Source organism: Lissotriton vulgaris, chromosome 8, assembly GCF_964263255.1.
Source record: "Lissotriton vulgaris chromosome 8, aLisVul1.2, whole genome shotgun sequence".
Taxonomy (NCBI): domain Eukaryota; kingdom Metazoa; phylum Chordata; class Amphibia; order Caudata; family Salamandridae; genus Lissotriton; species Lissotriton vulgaris.
Window position 1 is genome coordinate 464,711,561 of NC_141696.1, and position 27,470 is coordinate 464,739,030.

At 50.2% G+C, this 27,470-nt stretch overlaps 1 protein-coding gene across 4 annotated transcripts in view; it reads right to left on the reverse strand.

Moving 5' to 3' along the window:
- Positions 1-27,470, reverse strand: part of TPP2 (tripeptidyl peptidase 2) — a 656,253-nt gene that overhangs the window by 186,815 nt on the left and 441,968 nt on the right. For all 4 annotated transcript variants that reach the window (XM_086934242.1, XM_086934243.1, XM_086934239.1 and 1 more), the window contains exon 22: positions 11,948-12,192. In XM_086934242.1, coding sequence (XP_086790368.1) covers positions 11,948-12,192 — 245 coding nt within the window. The remainder of the gene's footprint in view (positions 1-11,947; positions 12,193-27,470) is intronic.

Here is a 27,470-nt window from a genome sequence, read left to right on the forward strand (position 1 = left end):
GGTGTATGAGGTTTGGGTGTTAGCTTTATAGAATTGCGTGGATTGTGACGCTTGACCCCTGAAGGTGCCTCTGTTATTGGAGCGGCGAAAGGAACCACCCCGAAACTGCTGGGACTGAAGGGCACCCATAGATTTAGCGGTGTCAGTGTCCTTCTTCATCTTATCGAGTGTGGCATCTACTTCAGGTCCAAACAGGTGGTCTGGATTTACGGTTTGGTTGAGGATGGTGGTCTGAATGTCTGGTTTAAAGCCTGATATTCTGAGCCATGCGTGCCGGCGTAGCAGAACGCTAGTATTGATGGCTCGCGAGGCGGTATCAGCCACATCTAGAGCACACTTGATGGAGGCATTGGTAATGAGTTTACCCTCCTGAATCAGCATCTCCGCACCCTCCTTATACTGATCTGGCAAGTGCTGTAGAAGTGTTTCTAGGGTGTCATAGTGCGCCCTATCGTAGCGTGCAAGTAGCGCCTGCGTGTTTGATATGCGCCATATATTGGCTGCCTGCGCAGCAATACGTCTCCCTGATGCCTCAAACACCTTTGATTCTTTGTCAGGGGGAGGAGCATCACCCGTGGTCTGTGAATTGGCTCTTTTACGTGCGTTGGAGACAACCAAAGAGTCTAGTGGCAACTGTCCCTTGATTTATGTTGGGTCAGTGGGCGCCGCCTTGTATTTTTTATCAATGCGAGGATTGATGACTCTTGCCCGGGTGGGCTCCTTGAAAACCTCTGGCGCATGCTTTAGCACACCCTTGAGCATTGGCAATGTCTTGACGGTCTTTTCAGCCACTGAGAAAGTGTCAAAAAGAAAATAGACATCCACTGGGTCGGCGTGGAGGTCGACATCATGGTTGGCCGCAGCTCTTTCAATCAAAGCGTTGAAGGCTGCAGAGTCCTCCGTTGGTGAAGTCTTTGCAGCAAAAAGCTGCGGCTCGTGTCCTGTCTGAGGGTCCTCAGGGTCGCCTCCAGCAGACCATGGCTCATTGACCTCCTCTGGATCCGAGTACGCTGGATAATTGTACTCCTCCTCCTCGTCCTCGTCACCCTCCCCAGCGTTAGAGTGAGTGGGTGAGAGTCCCAGACCTTGTGGAGATGCAGGCTCCGTAGGGGCAGAAGTGCCTGCAGAGTCCAACTTCTTTTTAAGTGGAATATGAAAATGCTCCAACACCGGCTCCGGGGTGATCTTCCTTTTAAGGAGAGAGAGCTTGCCTGTGTTGGCGTCGATGACAACCTCTCGACGCTCCTCGTCCGCTAGTGGTTGGTGCCGTGGCTTCGGCACCACTAAGGATGGTTTAGGCGTAGACACCAGCTTCAAGGGCACCCCGGCCCCATCTTTTGGAGCGTAAGCCTTCGGCGTCGTCTTTGGCGGCAGCGTGAAGTGGATCGCGTCTGCGCCTTCGCCGGTTTCTGTGGAGGCTTCGGCGCCACATTCTTCGGCCCGAGAGCCACGTCTTCCTTCCGAATACGTTGAAGGGACTCCGCAACCTTTTTGGTAAAGGACGGGGAGGGCTGGACTGGCTCGAGCGAGTCCTCCGAGTCCGGATTCGGTTCGGCGACCAAAGGCGCAGTCTTCGGAGCCGACACAGCACCGCCCTTGGCTTTGTCGACCGGGATCGGTGCAGCCAGAGCCTTGGGGTCGTCCTGACGCTTCTTGGAGGCCTTCTTAGGGTCATCGACCTTCTTGGCGTCGACGCGGCTCTTCAGAGCGTCGACCAGCTTCGGCGCCGACGCAGCCGCGTCGGGCGTTTTTGCCTTCGGCTTCGACACTGGGGTCTTCGGGTCGGCCATTTTGGCGTGGCTCTTGATCTCGGCTGCCATCTTGGATTTCTTCGGCGCCGAGGCCTCTGGAGCCTTTGATCCCACCAGTGCGACTTGCACTTTCGGTTTCGATACAGATGGTGCGGACCCTTATGGCTTCACTTTCGGTTTCTGTACCGGGAGTGGCGCATCACCAATGTCCGTGGTCGGGCCCGGAGGCGGGGCTGTGGGACGAGTATTAAGGTCTTGGGTAAGGCCCGAAGGCGATCCCTCGACCTGGGCCTTATGCTGGGGTTCGGCCCTGGAGTCAGTATGAGGATGCTCTTCTTCCGAGCTATCCTCCAGGGTGGCAATGGCCCCGTCGTCGTCCCCTACCTCCTCGACGACTTCCTCGAACTCATCATCTCCCGCGTCGTAGTTCTCATCCTACGACGCCGGGTTAGAGTCCGAAACTTGTAGGACGGTGTCGTCTTAAACGTCTTCTTCAAAGATGTTGGTTGGTGGGGGTGCCAATAACTGGGCCTGCAGTCTTGCGGCCCGACGAAGCTTGAGAGTCTTCTTCAACCGGAACTTGGAGAAGGCCATACACCTGGCCTCGTCGTGGTCCGGCGACAAGCATCTGCTGCACACAGGGTGCACGTCGAGGTGTGAATACTTTGAGGCACACACCGGGCACCTCTTAAACGGAGTTCGTTCCATGTTGAAGTAGTCTGGAGCGTCGTGTAGGCCCGTCCGCGCCGACAGCACGCGGAAGGGCAGCAAGTGTTCGGAGCCGATGAATAAACCAACCCGAACGATGGACAATACCGACGCGAGTCCTAAAGACCTTTTGGTCTCAAGTAAGGAAAGTTAAACAACTATCGATTCCGACAGAGGGAACCGAAACACATCCGAACCCAATGGCGGAAAAAAACAATCTGGGGATGGAGGCGATGCCCATGCGCACTGTAGTCCAGGGGAGGAGCCACCTATCTCGTGATACTTCGAAGACTCTTCCAGGACAACAATGTGCAATCATCCGGACCCAACACTAGGCGGCGATCTATGCACAGATATGAATTCAGCAGCCCACATGCCTCGAACTAAAAATCTAAGGCACAAGGCCCAAGGGCCGGATGGTATACCCGCGGATTTATTTTTAGAAATTATTCCCCTGTGGCAACCGTTACTAACAAATATATTAAGATGTTACATGACCCAGTGCCCTCCGGAGTCATGGAGATTAGTTACAATAGCCCCATATCTAAAAAGGGAGATGGGTTGGATCCTAATGCAAATGCTACTTACCAGTATGCATCTGTTCTTGGCATGTAGGGCTGCTGACATTCATATCTGTGCATAGATCGCCACCTAGTGTTGGGTCCGGATGATTGCACATTGTTGTCCTGGAAGAGTCTTCGAAGTATCACGAGATAGGTGGCTCCTCCCCTGGACTACAGTGCGCATGGGCATCGCCTCCATCCCCAGATTGTTTTTAGCCATTGGCAGAGATGGAGTGAAGAATGTGAGTGATGGCCATGCTATGAGCATATGTGTATATATGAATGAACACTGCAGCTGCTACGGGCGCCGGGGAGGAGGGTGGGCGATATGAATGTCAGCAGCCCTACATGCCAAGAACAGATGCATACTGGTAAGTAGCATTTGCAGTTCGAGGCATGTGGGCTGCTGAATTCATATCTGTGCATAGAATACATAGCAGTCCCTCCATTATCGGCGGTCGCCCGTGCCAGCTGCAGCAGTTTGAAAAAGCGTTTTTAGAACAGCCTGACCAACAGCTGCCTGCTGTTTGGAATGCACGTCTACACAGTAGTGTTTAGTGAAAGTATGTGTGGTAGACCATGTGGCTGCTCTACAGATATCTTCTAAGGGAATGTTACCTAGGAAAGCCATAGAGGCCCCTAACTTCCTGGTGGAGTGGGCCCTCGGTGGGATAGTGAGAGTGCGCTTAGCTTTAGCGTAACAGATCTGAATGCACTTTACTATCCATCTAGCAATCCCCGCTTTGGAGATAGCGTTTCCCTTGTGGTGTGTGGCAAAAGCAACAAAAAGTTGTTTGGTTTTGCGGAAATCTTTCGTCCTGTCTACATAGTACATTAAAGCCCGTTTCACATCAAGGGTATGGAGCATGCGCTCCGCCAGCGTCTCTGGGTTTTGGAAAAACACCGGCAATTCAATTGTTTGATTCATGTGGAATTGTGATACCACTTTGGGTAGGAATTTAGGGTTAGTGCGGAGCACCACCCTGTTAGCATGTACTTGGAAGAAAGGTTCTTGGATGGTGAGCGCCTGCAGCTCGCTAACCCTCCGTAGCGATGTAATTGCTACTAAGAACGCAACCTTCCAAGTCAGAAACTGAAGCTCACAAGAGTGCAGTGGCTCAAAGGGAGGACCCATCAGCCTCGTAAGAACCACATTGAGGTTCCATTCTGGAGCTGGTGGGGTCCTTGGTGGAATGACCCTTTTGAGTCCTTCCAGAAAGGCCTTGATAGCAGGGACCTTAAAGAGTGACAGGTGCTGCCTATTCTGGAGGTATGCTGCCATAGCAGACAGGTGAATGCGGATGGAAGAGTACGCTAGATTGCATCGATACAGGTGAAAAAGGTAACAGATGATGTTTTGAATGGAAGCATCTAGCGGGTCAATATCGTGGTTAGCACAGTAGATGACAAATCTCTTCCATTTAGCCGCATAACAAGCTCTAGTAGTGGGCTTCCTTGCCTCCCGAATGATGTCCATGCAATCGGGAGGAAGATTGAGGTAGCCAAACTCTAGGACTTCAGGAGCCAGATCGCCAGGTTGAGCTGTTGCGGATCTGGGTGCTGAATGTCGCCATGGCTCTGCGTCAGAAGGCTGGGAGTGAGATGAAGCCTTTGATGCGGTACCACGGAGAGTTCGAGAAACGTGGTGTACCATGGTTGGCGAGCCCACTTTGGAGCAACCAGGATGAGAGTCATCGAGTGCTGCCTGAGCTTGCGTGCCACCAGCGGTATCAGAGGTGCTGGGGGAAAAGCGTACGCAAATCTGCCTGACCAGTTCATCCACATCGCATTGCCCTGTGATTGCGGGTGTGGGAACCTGGCGGCGAAGCTTTGGCATTTTGCGTTCTCCTTTGTGGCGAATAGGTCTATCTCTGGATGACCCCACCTTTGGAAGTACGGTTGGAGTACTGATGGATGTATCTCCCACTCGTGCATCTGATGGCTGTGCCTGCTGAGCAGGTCCGCCATTTGATTGTCTTTGCCCGGGAGATGCTCTGCCATGAGGAAGATGTTCCTCTGAATGGCCCACTTCCACATGCTCTGAGCCAGATGAGACAGCTGTGGAGAGTGTGTGCCTCCCTGTTTCAGAATGTAGTACATGGCTGTCATGTTGTCCGTCCGGATCAACACGACTTTGTTGCACAGATGTACTTTGAACGCCTTTAAGGCCATGAAGATTGCCATCAGTTCCAACACATTGATGTGCATCTTCCGTTGCTGTAGCGTCCATAGTCCTTGCACAGTGTAATGGAGTACATGCGCTCCCCATCCCTGGAGAGAGGCGTCCGTTGTCAGGATAATCTGTGGGACAGGCTCTTGGAATGGTCGGCCCTTGCAAAGGTTTAGTGGATTCCACCAATGCAGAGAGTTGTACGCCCGACCGCTCACCAACACTAGGTCTGTCAGTTGCCCATGAGCCTGAGTCCACTGACGTGCCAGGCACTCCTGAAGCGGACGCATATGTAGTCTCGCGTGCGGGACAATGGAGATGCAGGAGGCCATCATGCCTATCAACTGCATGAACACCCTCGCTGGAAGCGAGTGTTGGGGTCTGAATCGTTGGATCAGTGCCTGGATACTGGCGATTCTCACTGAATTTGGCTGCGCAGTGGCTGCCAGAGTGTCGATTGTCGCGCCCAGATACTGTCGCACGTGGGCGGGCTGGAGATGGGACTTTGGGTAGTTCAGAGAGAATCCCAGATCGTGCAGGAGATGAATGGTGCGTGACACGTGGTCGACGCACTGCTGTTCTGTCCTTGCTTGAATGAGCCAGTCGTCCAGGTAGGGAAAGACGTGGACGTGCTGGCGACGGAGATGCGCCGCCACGGTCGCCAGGCATTTTGTAAATACCCTTGGTGCTGTGGTGACCCCGAACGGCAGAACCTTGAACTGGTAATGCTGGTTTAAGATTGTGAATCTGAGATACTTCCTGTGCGAAGGATGCAGGGGGATATGAAAATATGCATCCTTCAGATCCAGTGTAGCCAGGAAGTCCCCCTGTTGAAGCAGGGGAAGCACCTGCTGCAACGTGAGCATATGGAAGTGCTCCGAGAGGATGTACCAGTTCAGGGGCCTGAGGTCCAGGATCGGTCTGAGGGACCCGTCCTTTTTGGGGATGAGAAAATAGAGGGAGTAAACCCCTGTTCCCTGTTCTTGCAATGGAACGAGCTCTATCGCCCCTTTTTGCAGCATGAGTAGAGCTTCTTGCTGCAACAAGGTCAAGTGCTCGCCGGACATAGGACGGTTTCTTGGCGGTATGTCCGGTGGAATGGACGTAAGCTCTAGACAGTACCCGTACTGGATAAGAGACCTCACCCACCTGTCTGTGGTGATGGACTCCCACGCCGGCAGGAACTGCTGGAGTCTCCCCCCGACTGGTGTTGTGTGGTCGGGGGGCAGTGACAAGACGTCACTGCTTGTTGGTGGTGGTGGACCTGGAGCCATTGTTTCCACGTCCCCTGCCCTTGACATTATTGCCTCTGTAACCACCTCTGCCCTTGTTGTTAAACGAGGCTTGGGTGTTACCCTTGTAATATTGTGTGGATTGGGATGCCTGTCCTCTTGAGGTGCCTTTTGAATTTGAGCGGCGAAAGGAGCCACCCCGAAACTGCTGACTTTGTAAAGCCCCCATTGACTTGGCAGTTTCCTGGTCTTTTTTCATTTTTTCCAGGGAGGCATCCACTTCAGGGCCAAACAGATGGTCAGGATTGACTGTTTGGTTTAGTATAGTAGTCTGGATGTCGGGTTTGAACCCCGAAATCCTAAGCCAGGCATGGCGTCTAAGCAACACGCTTGTATTGATAGCCCTGGAGGCCGTGTCTGCCACATCCAGTGCACATTTGATGGATGCGTTAGTAATGAGTTTACCCTCCTGAATAAGCATCTCCCCTGCCTCCTTGTATTGGTCAGGTAGGTGTTGTAGGATGGCCTCAAGTGTGTCATAATGTGCCCTATCATAACGTGCGAGCAGGGCTTGGGTGTTAGAAATCTTCCAGATGTTAGCTGCCTGTGCAGCGATCCTTTTGCCTGAGGCTTCGAAGATTTTCGACTCTTTATCTGGGGGAGGAGCGTCACCAGTTGTTTGAGAGTTTGCCCTCTTCCGAGCGTTGGAAACGACCAAGGAGTCCAATGGCAAGTGTCCCTTGATATACGTTGGATCTGTGGGTGCTGCCCGATATTTCCTGTCGATCCGAGGGTTGACCACACGCGCCCGTGTGGGTTCCCTGAAGACCTCTGCGGCATGCTTGAGCACCCCCTTAAGCATCGGCAGCGTTTTGACCGACTTTTCAGCCACCGAGAAGGTGTCGAACAAGAAGTCCACATCCACGGGGTCGGAATGTAGTTCGACGTCGTGGTTGGCCGCAGCTCTCTCTATCAGCGCATTGAAGGCCGCCGAGTCTTCTGTAGGGGACGTCTTGGCGGCGAAAAGCTGGGTGTCCTGACCCGACTGCGGGTCCTCGTTGTCGGCCCCGGTGGTCCAGGGCACAGGCTCCTCCTCCGGATCCGAGTACGCCGGATAGGTGTACTCGGCATCCTCCTCGTCGGCATCGACTGCGACTGAATGCGCCGGCGAGTGCCCCAGGGCCTGGGGGGACACAGGTTCCACCATAGCCGAAGATCCCGCAGAGTCCTTTTTGTTTTTAAGAGGGATCTTAAAGGGTTCCAACGCCGGCTCCGTCGTGATCTTCCTCTTGAGGAGCGACAGTTTTCCGGTGTTGGCGTCGATGAACACCGCACGACGTTCCTCGACCGCAAGTGACTGGAGTCGAGGCTTTGGCACCGCTGAGGCAGCTTTGGGTGTCAATGGTTCCTTAGCGGGTCCGCCCGGCTTCGGCGCGAAGGCCTTCGGCGCCGACTTGGGCGGGAGAGTGAAACGGATAGGCTTGTGGCCCGCGGTAGTCTGAGGCGCCACAGTGTCCTGAGCGGGAACCACCCCGGCTTTTCGAATCCGCTGCAAGGATTCCGCCACCTTCTTTGTGAAGGCTGGAGAGGGCTGGACTGGCTCGAGCGAATCCTCATCCTCGAGATCCACAACGACAGAGGGCACTTTCTTCGGTGCCGGCGGCCCATGCCCATCGGCGTCGTCGCCCTGACGTTTCTTCGGAGCCGTCTTCGGGTCCACGACCCCTTTCGGCGCCGATGCAGCCGCATCTGAGATCTTCGCCTTCGGCGCCGACCCGGATGGTTTCGGGTCGGCCATTTTGGCGCGACGCTTCTGGTCGGCCATTTTGGATGCCTTTGTATTTGACGCCTCCAGAACCTTCATCACCTGCGCCACTTTCGGTTTCGGTTTCGGATCCGATGGCGCGTGACCAGTTGCCTTCACTTTCGGTTTTATCAACTGAAGTGATGGTTCCGAAATGTCCGTGACCGGGCCCGGAGGCGGGGACGTAGGACTTATAGTGAGATCTTGGGTAAGGCCCGAAGGCGATCCCTCGACCTGGGCCGTTTGAAGGGGTATAACCCCTGAGTCTGGTTGGGGATGCTCCTCCTCTGAGCTATCCCCCATCGTGGCACAAGCCTGATCGTCGTCCCCTACCTCGTCGGAGACTTCGTCAAAGTCCTCCTCACCCGCGTCGTAGGTCTCCTCATCGTACACGGGACCGGAGTCCGAGTCTTGCGCGTCGTCTTCTACCTCGACAGATTCCTGGAAAATGTCTTCTGGAGGGGGCGCCGCAGCCGATAGTTGAGCCTGGAGTCGATTGGCCCGGCGAATTTTCAATGTCTTCTTGCTCCGGAATTTCGAACACGCCATGCAGGTGTCCTCGCGGTGATCCGGCGACAAGCAGGTATTGCACACAGGGTGCACGTCGAGGTGCGAATATTTTGAGTGGCACAGCGGACACTTTTTAAATGGAGTCTGCTCCATGGCTAGAGGTGTAATGTAGGCCCGTCCGCGCCGAAGGCACGTGGAAGGGCAGCAAGAAATCGGAGCTGAGAGTCAGAAAGAAAACCCGCACGCAACTATACCGACGCCCAGCCTAAAGACCTTTTGGTCTCGAGTAGAAATAGAACAACTATCGGTTCCGACAGAGGGAACCGAAACACATCCGAACCCAATGGCGGAAAAAAACAATCTGGGGATGGAGGCGATGCCCATGCGCACTGTAGTCCAGGGGAGGAGCCACCTATCTCGTGATACTTCGAAGACTCTTCCAGGACAACAATGTGCAATCATCCGGACCCAACACTAGGTGGCGATCTATGCACAGATATGAATTCAGCAGCCCACATGCCTCGAACATGTTGTCGACCAATCTCTGCAATCGACAGCACTTGTAAGAATATGGGATGAGTAATACTGGAGAGACTGGAGACTTGGATAACAGAAAACGGGAAGTTCTCAGCTGTTCAGCATGGCTTCAGGAAAGGCCTGGGCACTGTAGAACAGTGCCTTAATCTGCATCTGGTTATTGGCAAATACACCATGGCTTAGTCATGGCTTAGTTATGGACCGGACGTCTGCCTTTGACTGGGTGCAAAGGGGGACGTTATGGGAGAAAAAGTTGCTCATAGGCATTGATCCATCCATCGACCATTTTTTTATCTGCAATGCATTAAGGAGTCACAGGAAGAGTACGATACGGAGCTGCTGGCGAGGTTACCTCACACATGAAGATGGACTGTGGGGTTCAACAGGGATGTGTTCTTGCCCTTTTCCTATTCCGTCTATACATAAATGATTTAGAAAGCCACAACAGAATTGGAAATGTAGATGCACCCAAAATAGACCGCAGGACTTTAGCAGCCTTGTTATATGCGGATGACTGCGTCCTAATGTCGAGAACTGGGGTGGGACTACAAAGGCCTTTAACCAGTTTTAACGAATTTATGAGTGACCTTGGGTTAAAAACAAATGTTGCAAAATCACACGTCATGGTAGCAGGAAAAGCTCCATCTAAAACGAAAGCTTTCTATATAAAGTCAGGTGTCAAATTTTTCCTATTAGGTATACTTTTTAATGAGAAAAATTCTTGGTCCCACCTACTTAATGCTAGGATTGGGGGCTTCAACAAAAATATGGAGGCCATTTTTAAATTCACAAAAAAATTAGGTTCTCGCACCATGAAAGTAATTATTGAAATTTAAAAAGCAAGAACATGCACCGTAACTTTATATGGCGCAGGAGTCTGGGGCTGTACTAACACATCGGGGCTCCAGAGAGTAGAGAATATTATGTTAAAACATGGGTTGACACTACCCAAAAGTACCTCTGCCACTATGTCATAACGAATTAGGTGTAACACCATTATCTTTTCGTATGCAATTGGCGCAGCATCTGGGTAAAAGAGGACCCAGCCCTGAATCGTGATATAATTTTAGATTTTTTGAAATTGGACTATGCAAAAAAAATTCCTTGGCTCTCTTATTTGTAAGATCAATTGGAGAAGCTGGGATTGCAGGATTGCTTTAATAGTCCCGGAAACATATCTGCAATTCATAAAGCCAAGCTTAAAAGTGACTTCCTTTTATTTTTGAAGCATGTAAGAGATAGCCAAGAGATGGCCAAAAAAGGTTTGAAGAGCATTCATTGTTAATTAGCTCCCCACGAATTGAATCTCATCGTTCTTTTTATTGTAATCAAGCAAAAAGGATTTATTTGTTCAGGATGGGTATTGCTAATTTGCTGGTTTCGTACCCACGTGATGTATATTGTGATGCTAAATTAGACAAGTGTCCATGTAACTCAATTTTTGCACAGAGCACTTTGCATTTTATGTTTTTTTGTTAATGCTATCTTAATCCGAGACGCACTTTTTAGAAAGTGTCAACCTGCATTATGCCATCTACTTCTTTTAAACAATCAATTCACTTGTCTTATTGTTTATAAGTAGATCTTCTCTGCAGCCCGACTCCGTAATATTGTTAGAAAATGAATTCCTGGGTATTTATTAGGTTGGTTGAAATTATATCATGTTTATCATTGTTAAACAATGTTTTTATCTGTTCTTTTATGGCTGTCATTAAGCCGAATAAAGATCTTTAACTGACTGACTGAAATCGAAGGCAGAGTTCTTGTCCATATGTATTGTAGGTTTCAGGGATCACAAGTTAACTCGGAAACCAATCTTTACCTTGAAGAAAAGCAACTTGCAACATCCAAGTAAAACACTACATGGAAGGAGTGTGCAAAGCATGTAACCTACTGCAGCATATGTTCTGAAAATTCTAGATACTGGCTGAATTGATGGGAGTAGTACAATTAGGCCCTGGGGAGAGGAGTTTGCTTTACAAACCAGGTTTTAAGGACGGAATCATCATGCTGCTGCAAAGTTAGAAAGTGACAGAAAAAGAGGAGTGCTAGTGTTGTCCTAATCTCCCTTGTTTGAAAGGAACAAGGAAACAACACGAATGCATGCCAATCATGGTATTAAACATTGCAGTGACCGAAAATACCCTGTTAATATAAAAGTTTGCTTCTACAGGTCGGAGGAAGTAATGCAATTTGTACTACCAAAGATGAAACATACAATTACAACATATCATAATATGCTGGATTAATTGCTTTCTTTGCCCTGGACAAAATGGGGTGTGAATGGGCACCCCTTCACTGAAAACCAGGAGAAAGGCACGAGTAATCGCAATGTAGACTACATTCAGTGAACCCCATTTTACTTTTTTATTGATCTATTTTGCAACAAAAAACAAAATCACAAGAAACATAGGATATTCCTTTTACTGGAGATCTATCATTCATGTGAAAACCTGAGGCTAATAGTCAACTTACCAGGAAACCCAAAGAGAGTGAAATAAAGTCCTGTCTAGTTACAAATGTATCTACATGCAGTGGTGTGTCGAAGGAAGCTTCTGATTTCTCTTGAAGACCACATTGCTTTACTTAAAAGCTGATGGAGAGGAGCATAATGACAAATGAAAATTAGGATGATCTGTTCCACAGTCAGAAGAATAATGTAATGAACTCACTTGTCATCTGGAAGCATGGCGATAAAGAAAGGCTGGCTGTGTTTTGGTGGTAGTGTTGAGCTGTTAGCTTTTTTCTTTCCCTGAAGTGCAACACTGTGACTTTCGTAAATGTCTAAACTCAGAGTATTAGACAACCGGTGAGAAACAATAAATGGAAGATCTTTGAGCCTCTCTAGCTCACTCATTTGCTCATGCCGAACTTGTAGACGAATCGTATAATCTCCTTTCTCCAGTTTCACAGAGTACTAAAAACAAATATACCAAATCAGGAAACATTAAGGTGCAAGTTAACATGCAAGAGTACTAAAAAAAAGTGCAGAATAAATGCAATGGATCTCGCTAGTTTTATTCTTCAAACTGGGTCAAACTTTTTTTGATGAAATCATCCCCTCTAGTAAAGCATGAAAGGGAAGTCTAAGCCACTATACTATTTTTTGTAAACTTAGTGGCTACTGTATTCCCCGGGATAATTCTTTAAATTTCCAAAGACTGTCACATAAAACTGGGCAGAAACATATAATGCCATCCTCAACACAACTATGCTACCACAGAAGTGTGTGATTCCAGATAGCACCCAGACCCTCAGTGCCTTAGTTATTTCCTCCTACAAGGAAGATATAGTGGCAATCAAGAGAAATGTTAGAAAACAACTGGAGAAGAAAATGAAAAGACAACAGTATGCCAGGCACTCTTTGGTTATCCCTGGTGAATACTGAAGTTTATCAGTATTACTACTAGTCATTGGGTCATATTATAAAGTAAAATTATAGCCAAGACTACCTCTGGGTGCTTACCTACCCAAGGTATCTTATTTTAGGAGGAAAGGCTTAATCTATAGGACAGCAGTTTTGAACCCTAGTAAAGTAGGACAGTAATCTGGAACATGTATGCCTTTCCCATCAAATAGGACAACTTAAAATTAAAAATGTTAGGGCACATACAAAGAACAAAACACCACTGATGTCCCAACACACACTGTAGAGAAGAGGTGACCCCAAATATGCTATTAGCGCTAAGTAGTAGTTAAGCAGCAAGTTACTCTTCACAGATGGTTACTCAGTACAGGGCTATGTGAAGTAATGATCAAAACCTTAAACCAATGGCCCTCAAGGTGTGGCTTTCCCTTCGCGTTTGTGAAACACTATGAGGCCTATTCACAAAGGCATTTTAGACCAGTACTTCTGTAGTTTTGTTTTTAAATGCTTTTACATACTTTTGTGCATTGCCTTAAAATATCTGAAATGGGAATAAAATTTACAACGAGTAAAATTAGACAGGACTGTGTCCTTTCTGCACGTTTACTAATAGGGATTGGACATTTTGGGGCTAATTCACAAAGGCATGTAAAAGTACATAAGAGTACTCTTGTAGTACTATTTCCAGTACTCAAATGCTGAACCAGGGACCAAGTTGCTGCCTACATACCACATGTCAGGCATAGAATCATTGCAGAGGAAAGTGAAAGGAAATTCTTTTCTTTTAGAATATATTGCAATGGAAATCTTTCTCTAGAGTGCACTAGCCTTATCTACCTGGAAAACTGATCATACTTTAGGAATAAAGTTAGGTAAGCATGTAAAAACCTCTGTGTGTACTTACAAGTATGCCTGGCATTCCAAAAATGTCTGTTTTTCATTAACTTTACATAGTGAAGTAGTTGCAGTCAAGAAAGCTACCTTCAATTTGAAACGTTTGAGCCAGAATTAATTTATTTCTCCCAACACAGTTCGAGAATTTTTGGGGGCCAGTCTGCCATTTAGAGTGTTGGTGGATTGCAATGCGCTTTCCGGTGAGCAGTTGTGAATCCAGCTTGAACTGTATTGGCATGTCAACCAATATCATTTAGAACTCCATAAACCAGAATTGTCTCCTCACGCAAAGATTCAGGAGAATGGCAGGAAAAGTGTAGGCAAGTTTATTGCAGCATGGAATCAAAGCCCTTTCCTCCTGGGTAATGTCCATCTGCTTAAGCGGAGTGGTTGACAAGTTCCGACTTGTGTCACACTTTCCTGTATCTGCCTAGGGCATTCATTTAGAGGTTGTTGATGCACAGCACATGTTCTACTGTCAACGGAAAATGGTCTTTAGATTCCTAGATATGAAATACACTAGGTTTTGCAAAGAAAAATTAAGATCCTGGTATGCAAAGACTGAAACCTTCTTCTTTAATCCTGAACAAGCAAGTGACTGATTGGACAGATTGGTTGTATAAAGTCACAAAGCAGTGCTTTGAATTGAGGAGATCACCGAGTGTGTTGTGCGATTCACACACCCCACTGCAGACAACTATAAGAGACAACAGCAGGGACCACAAAGTGAACACCGAGGAGCAGGAGGATGGCAAGCTAGCAGAGTTCAGGCTTATGGAGTGACAAATAAGGAGTCTCCCAAGCAGGCTCAATACTGATAGGCTCAAACGTGATGGCCCTGCAGAACAACGTGGTTTGATGTGCTATATAGAAAAGTTTCGAGTATTTAACTACAGCCCGGTTAACTACTATACATCGGCGAGCATGACAAAGAGTCTTCGGAGTCTGGGTTGGCGTTATTTGAGTTCAGATTGTAGGCTTCTGCATGGGCAAAATGATTTTGCTATCCAAACGCAAAACGGAGCTCGCTTTTCCATTGAAAACTGTGGTGGTTGATGTTGTATTTTTACAGATCTACAATACAATTTCCCATTTTCCTTAATATAAAGACAAACCTTTAATAGAAGACTTCCTTTTCCAGTGTTCACACTTGTTCCATTGTGTAGCGTATTTAAAGTCTCTTCCTGCAGGTCTTGTAATGTTTATGCTGTGTCTGTTTAGAAGCAGTGTGTGGTGCTTCTTGGTAAATTTAATTCAGGGACTAACTTGAATGAATTACACAGGACTGGACTAGGATTGGGCTAAGAGGGGATTCTTGTATCCCTGACTTAATATTGCAGTCTCTTTAAAAGAGTGTCTCTACATTTCTGGGTTGATCAGTTATTCTGTACTCTGAACTTTGACCGCTCATGCTGCTGCATATATATTTAAGCAGATCCCTACAACCGATGTTAAGCAGTCAGTTCTTTGGTTTTTGTTGGCTTATGAGAATCAAATGTTTCTTCCTGATACCTTTCACTATTGCAATTATTTCCTTCATCAATTCTAAAATTTGCACAAGACCAAATAGTTTAGTGTCCACCAGCAACACTTGCATTGGTGTAATGGAATAGTATAGTCCTGTAAGCACTAGTCTGAGTTGTTGGCAATAAGGTGTCTATCAATGAAATTGTTGTTAATGAGGTCTCCGGTGGTGATAAAGATCTAGTTTGAACAACTGAAGGGAAAAGATATACTCAAAAACAACCTCAAATAAGTCTGATTTTAGAAACTGGCAAGATGTAAGGAATGAAGAAGTGGAAAGATTATACTTAAGATAATTACACAGTCTAAGATATGAGACCAACAGGCAGACTGAAACATGTTGACCATGTTTGTGTACATGTGCGGGACATCTAATTCTTCCCCATACACATTTTTCTTTCTTTTAACCTTACCGCTACCCACATTTTTAATAAAAATCATGGTTTCCTGAAGTAGGAGGTAATTTTAAAACAGTTTCTGTGTCAAGGATCCCAAACTGTATCTGGTGTGAGCAGATAGACCCAATGATGTGGCTAACAGTCATTAGTACACCAGTAACATAACATGCCACTAACCTAACATAACTGTAGAGGGTCCTAATTTTTTTTTTTTTCAAATAACGATCCCTTGTTGTGACACTGTTTTCCACTCTTCTTGATTTTTGCAGCTATCATTTGGGAAGCTGAGTGGGGTGACTTTGATTCTTTAGCTTCTCTCTCCCTCACTGATGTTTTTATATGTATTCTTCGACACTTTTTCATGGGAAAACAAGGTGGGAGCAGTTAGATCTTAATATCAGTGTTGTGCTTCTATTCCATTTTAAACTGTCACTGCTCATCCTCGATTCTACCTTTGCAAGACAGACCAGAAATTAACTTCTATTGAGAAAAGACATGCAAGCAAAACTGTGTGTCATAAAACCATAAGTGAAAATGTAGGTCGTAGTGCTGGGACAACATAAGAAGTCATACACAATTGTTAAATAATAGAAGGTAGAAGGCAGCCAATATGAGTGAGACCTTGCAATGGGCCTTCACATATTAAGAAATCTTATCAGCCAGTCTAGGCTTTTGTTAACTGTGCCGAAAAACAAAGTGGTGAAGCCACCATGAGGGGGATTGCAAAGAGTTAAGCAGGGTGTAGGGAAAAAGAAAAGCTGCATTAAGCAGCCAGTAGAGGCACAAATCCTGAGCTTGGAAAGGCAGTGTTTGGGGTAACCAACAGAGACCCTCAACTGTCGACTTAACCTCGCTAAAGCCTCACTACAGCAGATTTCCCTGAAAGAGGCAGAATCTGTTAAGCACAACATTGTGGTTGTCGCTACGATAGATCAAAAACCAAAATACTGCACTTCTTATAGGCCTATCTTTCTGGTAAACAATGAAATTAAGATATTTACTAAAAGACTTGCTAACAGACGCCAGCAAGTCCTGGCCACTCTTGTTCATCCAGATCAATGTGGCTTTATGCTCTTCTGTAGTAGCTGTCACTGTATATGACACACGCATGTGGTGCAAATCTGCCTCCAGAGCATAAGAGATTCCTATGCCCTCTTGTTAGTAGAATTTATTTATTTATAAAGTTTTATATAGCGCGACCTTGATCCCGAAGGATATCAGAGCGCTTTGCAATTTGAGGCGAAGGTAACAAATCAGAACATTGACTCCTGAAAGCAGATTAACTGATATCTAGAAACAAATGCTACCCAATCATCATTACTCAGCTTTGAATTGATGCCTGCTATATTCCATTATAAAACAGGGATCAGAATGAACAAACGTTATCTGGATTTCTTTAATCAATGCTTAACCTACTGAGCACCTTGTGGCACTGGCCATTGATTTATCCCCAATCACTATATCTGTAGTCCCTGCTTGAGAGTCAACAAGCATAGAATAAATATCCCCTGTCTCTTTGAATTAGACTTCCGTTGGGATCCGCTGAAGATGTCAATAATATCAGCTAGGCCTCCTAACGGTTTCGAATCTATTCACATGGACAAAAGGATCCGGGGTGGCTGTCTACGTACTGTACCCGATGTACAACTTCACATATTCCTAAAAATGAGTTCAGGAGGGGTGGGAGAGGGATAAAAATAGCCCAAAGACCTGTTACCATATTTCAAATTTGAGTTATACATAACAGGTGTATTTGTAAAGCGCACGATTACCCGTAGGTGTCTTGGTGCTGAATAACAGATGTTTATTGTTACCCAACTCAATGGTAGTCATTTTATCGACCTTAGATGAATGAAAGGCTGAGTGGACCCGCCGGGTTTTGAACTTGTGACCATGATGTCAAACACAGGTCCCTGCAGTGGCTGCTTTAGTCCACTGAGCCACCAGACCGGGCTACAGGCATGTCAACAAAAATCTTACACACCCAGGTGTCCTAAAAATATTGCGACGCGAACACACACACACGCGAACACACGCGAACACACGCGCGAACACGCGCGAACACACGCGAACACACACACACACACGCGAACACACACACACACACGCGAACACACACACACACACGCGAACACACACACACACACACACACACACACACACACACACACACACACACACATGCCCTCATGGTTTTTCAAAAATGGGCCTAGGGGATATAGCATTCCTCATGCACCACTGTGCAGCTTTATTAATAATACTACTGCTGGGAGGATTGAGAAGGACCAACAATGGCATTACGGACCAGTCAGACCTATCTATACATGTGACAATTGGAGATCTGGGTCTCCTAGAAGAATCGGAGGTGAAAAGTCTTTGTTGTTGAAAGGAATCTTGATTTGAACCTCCACTAACCAGTGTTAATGGGTGAATTGTGCTTCCTTTACCTATGTCATCTTCTTTTTGTACAGGGACCTCCTGGTTCTTTATTAAACTAAATCCCCTTTTAATGGAAATCTCGAATGATTGCAGCCCGTCTTCAATCTTCCCCAGGCATGTCATGATAGGGTTTAAAGCATTTGATATGAAAAGTCCTAAATGCTCATAGGTCTTCTCTATGGAACAATATACCATCCCTCTCCCTCATGTGTGTTTGTGGTTGTGTGCTTGTGGTTCTGTGTGTGTGTGGTAATAACTTTTGCAAATGTGACTCCTATAGAATTTGTAATGCAATATGTTTGTATTTATGTGACTTACATGTATTGATATTACAAATAATGGCTTTGAATTATTTTTAATAATGAATACTTAAATAAAAGTTATTGTAATTTATAATGGCAATAGCTTCAACTTTTGTAAATAACTTTTGTGAAGATTAAGTTCAGTGTATTTTATTGTGACAAATCCAAGAACAGAAGTGAAATATTAACATCTTTTTGTTACATTTGTAATAAAGCTTGAAACATTGAGAGAATATATTTGAACCAGCTGTTGTTGAATGGTTGCACAGATTAATGCTGTGGTGGCGCTGAGTGATGTTGTGATGGCGAACGAGTGATGTTGTGATGGCGAACGAGTGATGTTGTGATGGCGAACGAGTGATGTTGTGATGGCGAACGAGTGATGTTGTGATGGCGAACGAGTGATGCTGTGGCGTTCAGTGATGCTGTGGTAGCGCATAGTGATGTTGTGGTGCCCCTGAGTGATGTTGTGGTGCCCCTGAGTGATGTTGTGGTGCCCCTGAGTGATGTTGTGGTGCCCCTGAGTGATGTTGTGGTGCCCCTGAGTGATGTTGTGGTGCCCCTGAGTGATGTTGTGGTGCCCCTGAGTGATGTTGTGGTGCCCCTGAGTGATGTTGTGGTGCCCCTGAGTGATGCTGTGGTGGTGCTGAGTGATGCTGTATGCTATGCTATGTTTTGCTATGCTATGTTTTGCTATGCTTTGTTTTGCTATGCTATGTTTTGTTATTCTATGCTATGCTATATTTTGTTGTGTTTGGTATGCTATGCTATGTTATGTTTTGCTATGCTGTATTTTGTTGTGTTTGGTATGCTATGCTATGTTTTGCTATGCTATTATATGTTTTGTTTTGCTATGCTTTGTTTTGTTGTGTTTTGCTGTTTTGTTATGCTATGTGTTGTGTTTTGTTATGCTATGTGTTGTGTTTTGTTATGCTATGTTTTGTTGTGCTATGTTATGCTACATTTTGTTAAGCTACGTTTTGTTATGCTACGTTTTGTTATGCTACGTTTTGTTATGCTACATTTTGTTATGCTACATTTTGTTATGCTACATTTTGTTATGCTACATTTTGTTTTGCTATCCTATGCTTTGTTTTGTTATGCTGTGCTTTGCTATCCTATGCTTTTTTGTGTTTTGTTATGCTATGCTATGTTTTGTTATGCTGGTGAGGGAGGTTGAGGGTGGGTGGGTGAGGGTGGGTGTGGGTGGGTGAGGGGGAAGGGGTGTGAGGGTGAGGGGGTGTGAGGGTGAGGGGGTGTGAGGGGGTGTTGGGGTGAGGGTGTGTGGGGGGTGAGGGGGTGTTGGGGTGAGGGTGTGTGGGGGGTGAGGGTGTGTGAGGGTGAGGAGGTTTCAGGGGGTGTCAGGGTGAGGGGGTGTCAGGGTGAGGGGGTGTGCGGGGTGAGGGTGTGTCAGGGTGAGGGGGTGTGCGGGGTGAGGGTGTGTCAGGGTGAGGGGGTGTGAGGGTGAGGGGGTGTGAGGGTGAGGGGGTGTGAGGGTGATGGGGTGTGAGGGTGATGGGGTGTGAGGGTGATGGGGTGTGAGGGTGATGGGGTGTGAGGGGGTGTGAGGGTGAGGGGGTGTGAGGGTGAGGGGGTGTGAGGGTGAGGGGGTGTGAGGGTGAGGGGGTGTGAGGGTGAGGGGGTGTGAGGGTGAGGGGGTGTGAGGGTGAGGGGGTGTGAGGGTGAGGGGGTGTGAGGGTGAGGGGGTGTGAGGGGGTGTGAGGGTGAGTGAGGGTGAGTGAGGGTGTGTGAGTGTGAGGGTGATGGGGTGTGAGGGTGATGGGGTGTGAGGGTGATGGGGTGTGAGGGTGATGCGGTGTGAGGGTGATGCGGTGTGAGGGTGATGGGGTGTGAGGGTGATATTTGATATTTTGATATTTATTAGCATTTGTAAAGCGCTACTTTCGCTCCGGAGGGAGCATCTTGGCGCTGAGCGCACAGAGGATCGACTATGGGGAGCATGGATCAAATGGCTGCGAGAACTGAGGAGTCAGATTGAGAGTAAATCCAAGTCTTCAGGGATTTCCTGAAAAGGCTTTCGGAGGGGGCATGCCTAAGATTGGGGGGGGGAGACGATTCCATGCCTTAGCAGCAAGAAATGAGAAGGTCTTTCCGCCCTTGGTTTTTAATTTTATTCGGGGTTCAGAGATGAAATTAGCGCCTGATGACCTCAAACAGCGAGTTGGAATATAACGCTGGAAGCGCTTGATCAGGTAAGATGGGCCCGTACACCTGGTGGCTTTAAAGACAGTAACTAGAAGCTTGAATAAGATTCTCTTATGGAGGGGCAGCAAATGGAGGGCGTTGAGGGCTGCAGAGGCCGAGGACCTGCGGGGGAGTTTCAGGACAAGCCTGGCTGCTGCGTGTTGAACACTTTGTAATTTTTTAAGAGAGGATTTCTTAATGCCTGCTAGGAGGCCGTTACAATAATCCAGCCGGGAGAGGATAAGCGCCACCGCGACTGATTTCCTGGCTGAAATGGGCAAAAAATTTAAAAAATTCTTTAATTGCCTGATCAGACTGAAACAGCGCCCTGCGGTAATACGGACATGCTCATCGAAGCTAAGGGATGCGTCGAATTGAACTCCCAGATTGCGGGCTGAAGCAACCGCGCTCAGTGGTGCTTCGGAGTTATGAGGCCACCAGTCTTTGGGGAAAAAGAGTGTGCCTTTACCGAGGGGTATTATCTCGGTTTTGGCGCTGTTGCATTTTAGATGATTCAGGTTAAGCCAGGAAAAGACTTCTGACAGGCAGTTTTGAAATCTAATGGCAGCATCAGGGAGTCTTTTGTCAATAGTGACGACAAGCTGGGTGTCGTCAGCGTAGGATGTCACAAGAATCCCATGTGACTCGATCAACGTAAGAAGGGGGGCCATATATACATTAAAAAAGAGAGGGCTCAGGATGGAACCCTGAGGCACACCTGAGATGATGGATCGTTCGCCAGAAAGAAAAGAGCCTAAGGAAACCGTTTGAGAGCGGTTGGACAGGAATGAAATTATCCAAGCAAGCGCGGAACCCGAGACACCAATCTCACGCATTGTATTGATTAGAATAGCATGTGAGATGGTGTCGAAGGCCGCGGTTAAGTCGAGCAGGATGAGGACGGCCTGCCTGCCCTCATCCTGCAAGAACTTGATGGTGTCTGATAACTCAATCAGAGCGGTTTCTGTGGAATGGCCAGGGCGAAAGCCGGATGCGTTTGTTTTCCACAAACTTTTTTAATTCCTCATGGACTAATTGCTCTGAGATTTTGCCTAGCGCCGGGAGAAGGGAAATTGGGCGCATATTAGACAAATCAGTAGGGGATTTATTATGCTTTTTCATGAGGGGCTTAACTATGGCCTTCTTCCAATCAGTAGGAACAATGCCGGAGTGGGGATGGGGTGTGAGGGTGATGGGGTGTGAGGCACCCTCATCTACAGACCCCCGGGACCACGCACACAATTCAGCGAGGACATCGCCGACTTAGTCAGCCCGCATGCCCTCCCCTCCATGACTACATCCTCCTCGGGGACCTCAACTTCCACCTGGAGAACAACAACGACCACCACCCTGCTGGACAACCTCGCCAACTTCGGACTCAAGCAACTGGTGACCACCCCCACCCACTACGCCTGACACACACTCGACCCCGTCTTCTCATCCAGCAAGGACATCGCCTTCAGCCACGCCACCGGACTCCACTGGACGGACCACAGCTGCGTCCACTTCAGCTTCAAAAGAACCACGATCCGCCACCAACAGCAACAGGTTGCACGCAGAAGCTGGAACAAGATCACAGCCGACCAGCTCGCGATTTCCCTGAGCAAGAACCCACCCACCAGAGCAACGAACCCCAGCCACGCGGCCACCAACCTCACGAAGTGGATCAGCGACTGCGCAGACGACCTCGCCCCTCTGAGGACCCCGCCTAGCAGACCCGGCAGCAAGAAAGCCCCATGGTTCACCGACGAACTCAAGAGCTCCAAGAAGGACTGCAGAGCCCTTGAGAAAGCCTGGCGCAGAGACCCAACACCGGACAACATGACTGCCCTGAAGCTCGCCACCCGACAACACCACCAACTGATCCGCACCACCAAGAAAACTGCATTCAAGGAACGACTGGACAACAACGCACACAACAGCAAAGAACTCTTCAGCATCGTCAAAGAGCTCTCCAACCCCAACGCCGGAAACAACGACATCACCCCTTCGCAAGACCTCTGCAACTCCCTCGCCTCCTACTTCCACAACAAGATCGCGGACATACACAACAGCTTCAGCACTCAACCGACGCACGCCACGACGAACCACCGCCCCCCACCACCACCCTCCGCGCCTGGACCCCGATCAGCACCGAAGACACCATCCACACGATGAACTCCATCCACTCCGGATCTCCGACCGACCCTTGCCCTCACCACGTCTTCAACAAGGCCGACGCTGTCATCGCACCCCACCTGCGGGACATCATCAACACCTCCTTCAACACCGCTACCTTCCCGGAGAGCTGGAAGCACGCCGAACTCAGCGCCCTACTCAAGAAGCCATCAGCCGACCCCACCGACCTCAAGAACTACGACCCATCTCGCTGCTCCCGTTCCCCGCAAAAGTAATCGAGAAGACTGTCAACAAGCAGCTGGCCGCCTTCCTCGAGACTAATGGATCCCTCGCCCTCTCGCAGTCCGGCTTCCGGGCCAACCACAGTACCGAGACCGCCCTGATCGCAGCAACCGATGACATCTGAGCCCTGCTCGACAACGGAGAAAAAGCGGCCCTCATCCTCCTAGACCTCTCCGCGGCCTTCGACACGGTCTACCACCATACCCTAGTACAGCGCCTCAGCAACGTCGGAATCCAGGAGAAGGCACTGAAGTGGATCACCTCCTTCCTCGCTTGAAGGACACAGAGAGTCCGCCTCCCCCCGTTCAGATCAGAAGCCACCGAAGTTATCTGCGGCATTCCTCAAGGCTCCTCGCTCAGCCCAACCCTCTTCAACGTCTACATGAGTCCCCTCGCAGCCATCGCACACCAGCACAACCTCAACATAATCTCCTACGCCCACGACACCCAGCTGATTCTTTCCCTCACCAACGACCCGGCCACCGCCAGAGCCAACCTACACGAAGGGATGAAAGAGGTAGCCAATTGGATGAAGAACAGCCGACTGAAACTGAACTCGGACAAGACGGAAGTCCTCATCCTGGGATCCTCACCCTCCGCCTGGGAAGACTCCTGGTGGCCCACCACCCTAGGCAGCGCACCCAAACCAACAGACCACGCACGCAACCTGGGCTTCATCCTGGACTCCTCCCTCTCCATGTCCAGACAAGTCAACGCCGTCTCCTCGTCATGCTTCAACATCCTACGCATGCTACGCAAGATCTTCCGGTGGATCCCCACCGAAACCAGGAAGACGGTCACCCAGGCCCTCGTCACCAGCCGACTGGACTACGGCAATTCCCTCTACGCCGGAACCACCACCAAACTCCAGAAGAGACTCCAGCGGATCCAGAACGCCTCAGCACGACTCATCCTGGACATCCCCCGGCGCAACCACATCTCCGGACACCTGAGAGACCTGCACTGGCTCCCGGTAAACAAGAGAATCACCTTCCGTCTCCTCACCCACGCACACAAAGCCCTGCACAACCAGGGCCCAGGATACCTCAACAGCCGCCTCAACTTCTACGCTCCCAAACGCCAGCTTCGATCGACCAGCCATGCCCTCGCCACCGTCCCCCGCATCCAAAAAGCCACCACAGGAGGAAGGTCCTTCTTCTACCTCGCCGCCAAGACTTGGAACTCCCTCCCGACCCACCTCTGCCTGACCCAGGACCGCCTCGCCTTCAGGAAGCAGCTCAAGACCTGGCTGTTCGAGCAGTAGCGGACCCCCCTCCCCTAGCGCCTTGAGACCCTCCGGATGAGTAGTGCGCTATACAAATGCTTTGATTGATTGATTGATTGATTGAGGGTGATGGGGTGTGATGGTGATGGGGTGTGTGAGGGTGATGGGGTGTGTGAGGGTGATGGGGTGTGTGAGGGTGATGGGGTGTGTGAGGGTGATGGGGTGTGTGAGGGTGATGGGGTGTGTGAGGGTGATGGGGTGTGTGAGGGTGATGGGGTGTGTGAGGGTGATGGGGTGTGTGAGGGTGATGGGGTGTGTGAGGGTGATGGGGTGTGTGAGGGTGATGGGGTGTGTGAGGGTGATGGGGTGTGTGAGGGTGATGGGGTGTGTGAGGGGGAGGGTGTGTGAGGGGGAGGGTTTGTGTGGGGGAGGGTTTGTGTGGGGGAGGGTGTGTGTGGGGGAGGGTGTGTGGGGGGGAGGGGGTGTGAGAGTGAGGGGGTGTGAGAGTGAGGGGGTGTGAGAGTGAGGGGGTGTGAGAGTGAGGGGGTGTGAGGTTGAGGGGGTGTGAGGGTGAGGAGGTGTGAGGGTGAGGGGGTGTGAGAGTGAGGGGGTCAATGAGGGGGTCTGTGAGGGTGTCTGAGGGTGTGGGGTGGTGAGGGTGTGGGGTGGTGGGGGTGTAAGGGTGAGAGGGTGTGAGGGTGTGAGGGTGAGGTGGTGTGAGGGTGAGGGGGTGTGAGGGTGAGGTGGTGTGAGGGGGAGTGAGGGTGAGTGTGAGAATGAGGGGAGTGAGGGGGTGTGACGGTGAGGGGGTGTGAGGGTGAGGGGGTCTGTGAGGGGTCTGTGAGGGTGTGGGGTGGTGGAGGTGTGGGGTGGTGGGGTGTAAGGGTGAGAGGGTGTGAGGGTGAGGGGCTGTGAGGGTGAGGGGCTGTGAGGGTGAGGGGCTGTGAGGGTGAGGGGCTGTGAGGGTGTGTGAGAGGGTGATGGTGTGAGAGGGTGAGGGTGTGAGAGGGTGAGGGTGTGAGAGGGTGAGGGTGTGAGAGGGACCGCTGAGCCTGCTTCAGGTGAGGTCGCCCCCACTCCACTGCTCCTGCCGCTGCCTGCCAGCACCAGCACCCTGCCCTGCGGCTGCCTTCCTTGCCCGCAGCCCGCCGTCCGCCTGCTGACGTTTCTTTTACTCTTTCTCCCCTCTGCTCCGCCGTATTTGTGCCGTCTACTTGTGTGCCCCTCTCCCTTTTGCCTTCTGTACCACCCCAGCCGCCGTATTTTGTGCCGTCCCTGTGTTCCCCTCTCCCCTTTGCCGTCCGTACCATCCCAGCTGCCGGACGACCCAGCCACCGCTGAGCCGCCCTCTGCCCTCCTTTCCCGCCACTGCCTCAGGCGTCACCGCCCCCCTCCTGCCCATTGGCCACCCAGCTGACCCGCCTTCCCGGCTCCTCACTTATGACGCCCCCAGAGCGACCCCGCAGCGGACGCGCGCAGCGGGAGCACCGATTGAGCGCCGAAGGTGCGCCAAAGGTAAGCCCGTCAGCGCCCGTCCGCGCCCAGGGCCACGACCCCTGGCCCCCGCAGACCCCAGCCCACCCGCCGGACGTACGACGCAGCCACCCTCAACGCACTCAACAACGGCCGACTCCCGGGATGCTACAGAGCCACGCCGAGATGCACCCACGGACCCTTCAGCTGCCTCTCCTGCCAATTCACCTGCATCCGGACCTGCATTGCACCCGCAGCCACCAAGCCGAACACCAGCAGCAACCACCTCAAGTGCATCCTGCTCAACACCCGCTCCGTCCACAGACACGCCATCCAACTCTGGAACCTCCTCGACACCACATCTCCAGACGTCGCCTTCCTCACGGAAACATGGATGAATGCCTCCTCAGCGCCCGGCATCGCCATCGCCATCCCGGAGGGCTACAAGATCACCCGGAGAGACCGCGCCAACCATACCGGAGGAGGCATCGCCATCATCCACAGGAACACCATCCGCATCACAACCAACACCGACGACACCCTCAAAACCGCCAAACACCTGCACTTCCAGATCCACACCGACCCCAAGACCACCCTCAGAGGCACCATCATCTACAGACCCCCGGGACCACGCACACAATTCAGCGAAGACATCGCCGACTTCATCAGCCCGCACGCCCTCCCCTCCGCTGACTACATCCTCCTCGGGGACCTCAACTTCCACCTGGAGAACAACAATGACCGCAACACCACCACCCTACTGGACAACCTCGCCAACCTCTGTCTCAAGCAACTGGTGACCACCCCCACCCACCTCGCCGGACACACACTGGACGCCGTCTTCACATCCAGCAAGGACATCATCTTCAGCCACGCCACCGGACTCCACGGACGGACCACAGCTGCATCCACTTCAGCTTCAGCAGAACCACGATCCACCACCACAAACAACAGGTTGCACGAAGAAGCTGGAACAAGATCACAGCCGACCAGCTTGCCGCATCCCTGAGCCAGCACCCTCCCGCCAGCTCAGCGAACCCCAGCCAGGCCGCCGACAACCTCACGAAGTGGATCAGCAGCTGCGCGGACGACCTCGCCCCACTGAGGACCCCACCCAGCAGACCTGGCAGCAAGAAGGCCCCATGGTTCACCGAAGAACTTAAAAGCTCCAAGAAAAACTGCCGAACCCTCGAGAAAGCGTGGAGAAGAGACCCTACACCAGACATCATGTCCACCCTCAAGCTCGCCACCCGAAAGCACCATCAACTGATCCACGCCACCAAGAAAACAGCATTCAAGGAGCGGCTGGACAACAACGCACACAACAGCAAGGACCGCACCAACGCTCCCCACCACCACCCTCATCGCCTGGACCCCAATCAGCACCGAAGGCACCATCCACACGATGAACTCCATCCACTCCGGTTCTCCGACCGACCCCTGCCCTCACCACGTCTTCAACAAGGCCGACGCCGTCATCGCACCCCACCTACGGGACATCATCAACACCTCCTTCGACACCGCCACCTTCCCCAAGAGCTGGAAGCACGCCGAACTCAGCGCTCTACTAAAGAAACCAACAGCGGACCCCACCGAACTCAAAAACTACCGCCCCATCTCGCTCCTCCCGTTTCCAGCCAAAGTCATCGAGAAGACAGTCAACAAGCAACTGGCCGCCTTCCTCGAGCCGAATGGATCCCTCGACCCTTCACAGTCGGGCTTCAGGGCCAACCACAGCACCGAGACCGCCCTCATTGCTGCCACCGATGACATCCGAGCCCTGCTCGACAACGGAGAAACAGCGGCACTCCTCCTGACCTCTCCGCAGCATTCGACACTGTCTGCCACCGCACCCTTGTACAGCGCCTCAGCAACGTCGGAATCCAGGAGAAGGCACTAGAGTGGATCATCTCCTTCCTCGCAGGAAGGACACAGAGTCCGCCTACCCCCGTTCAGGTCAGAAGCCAC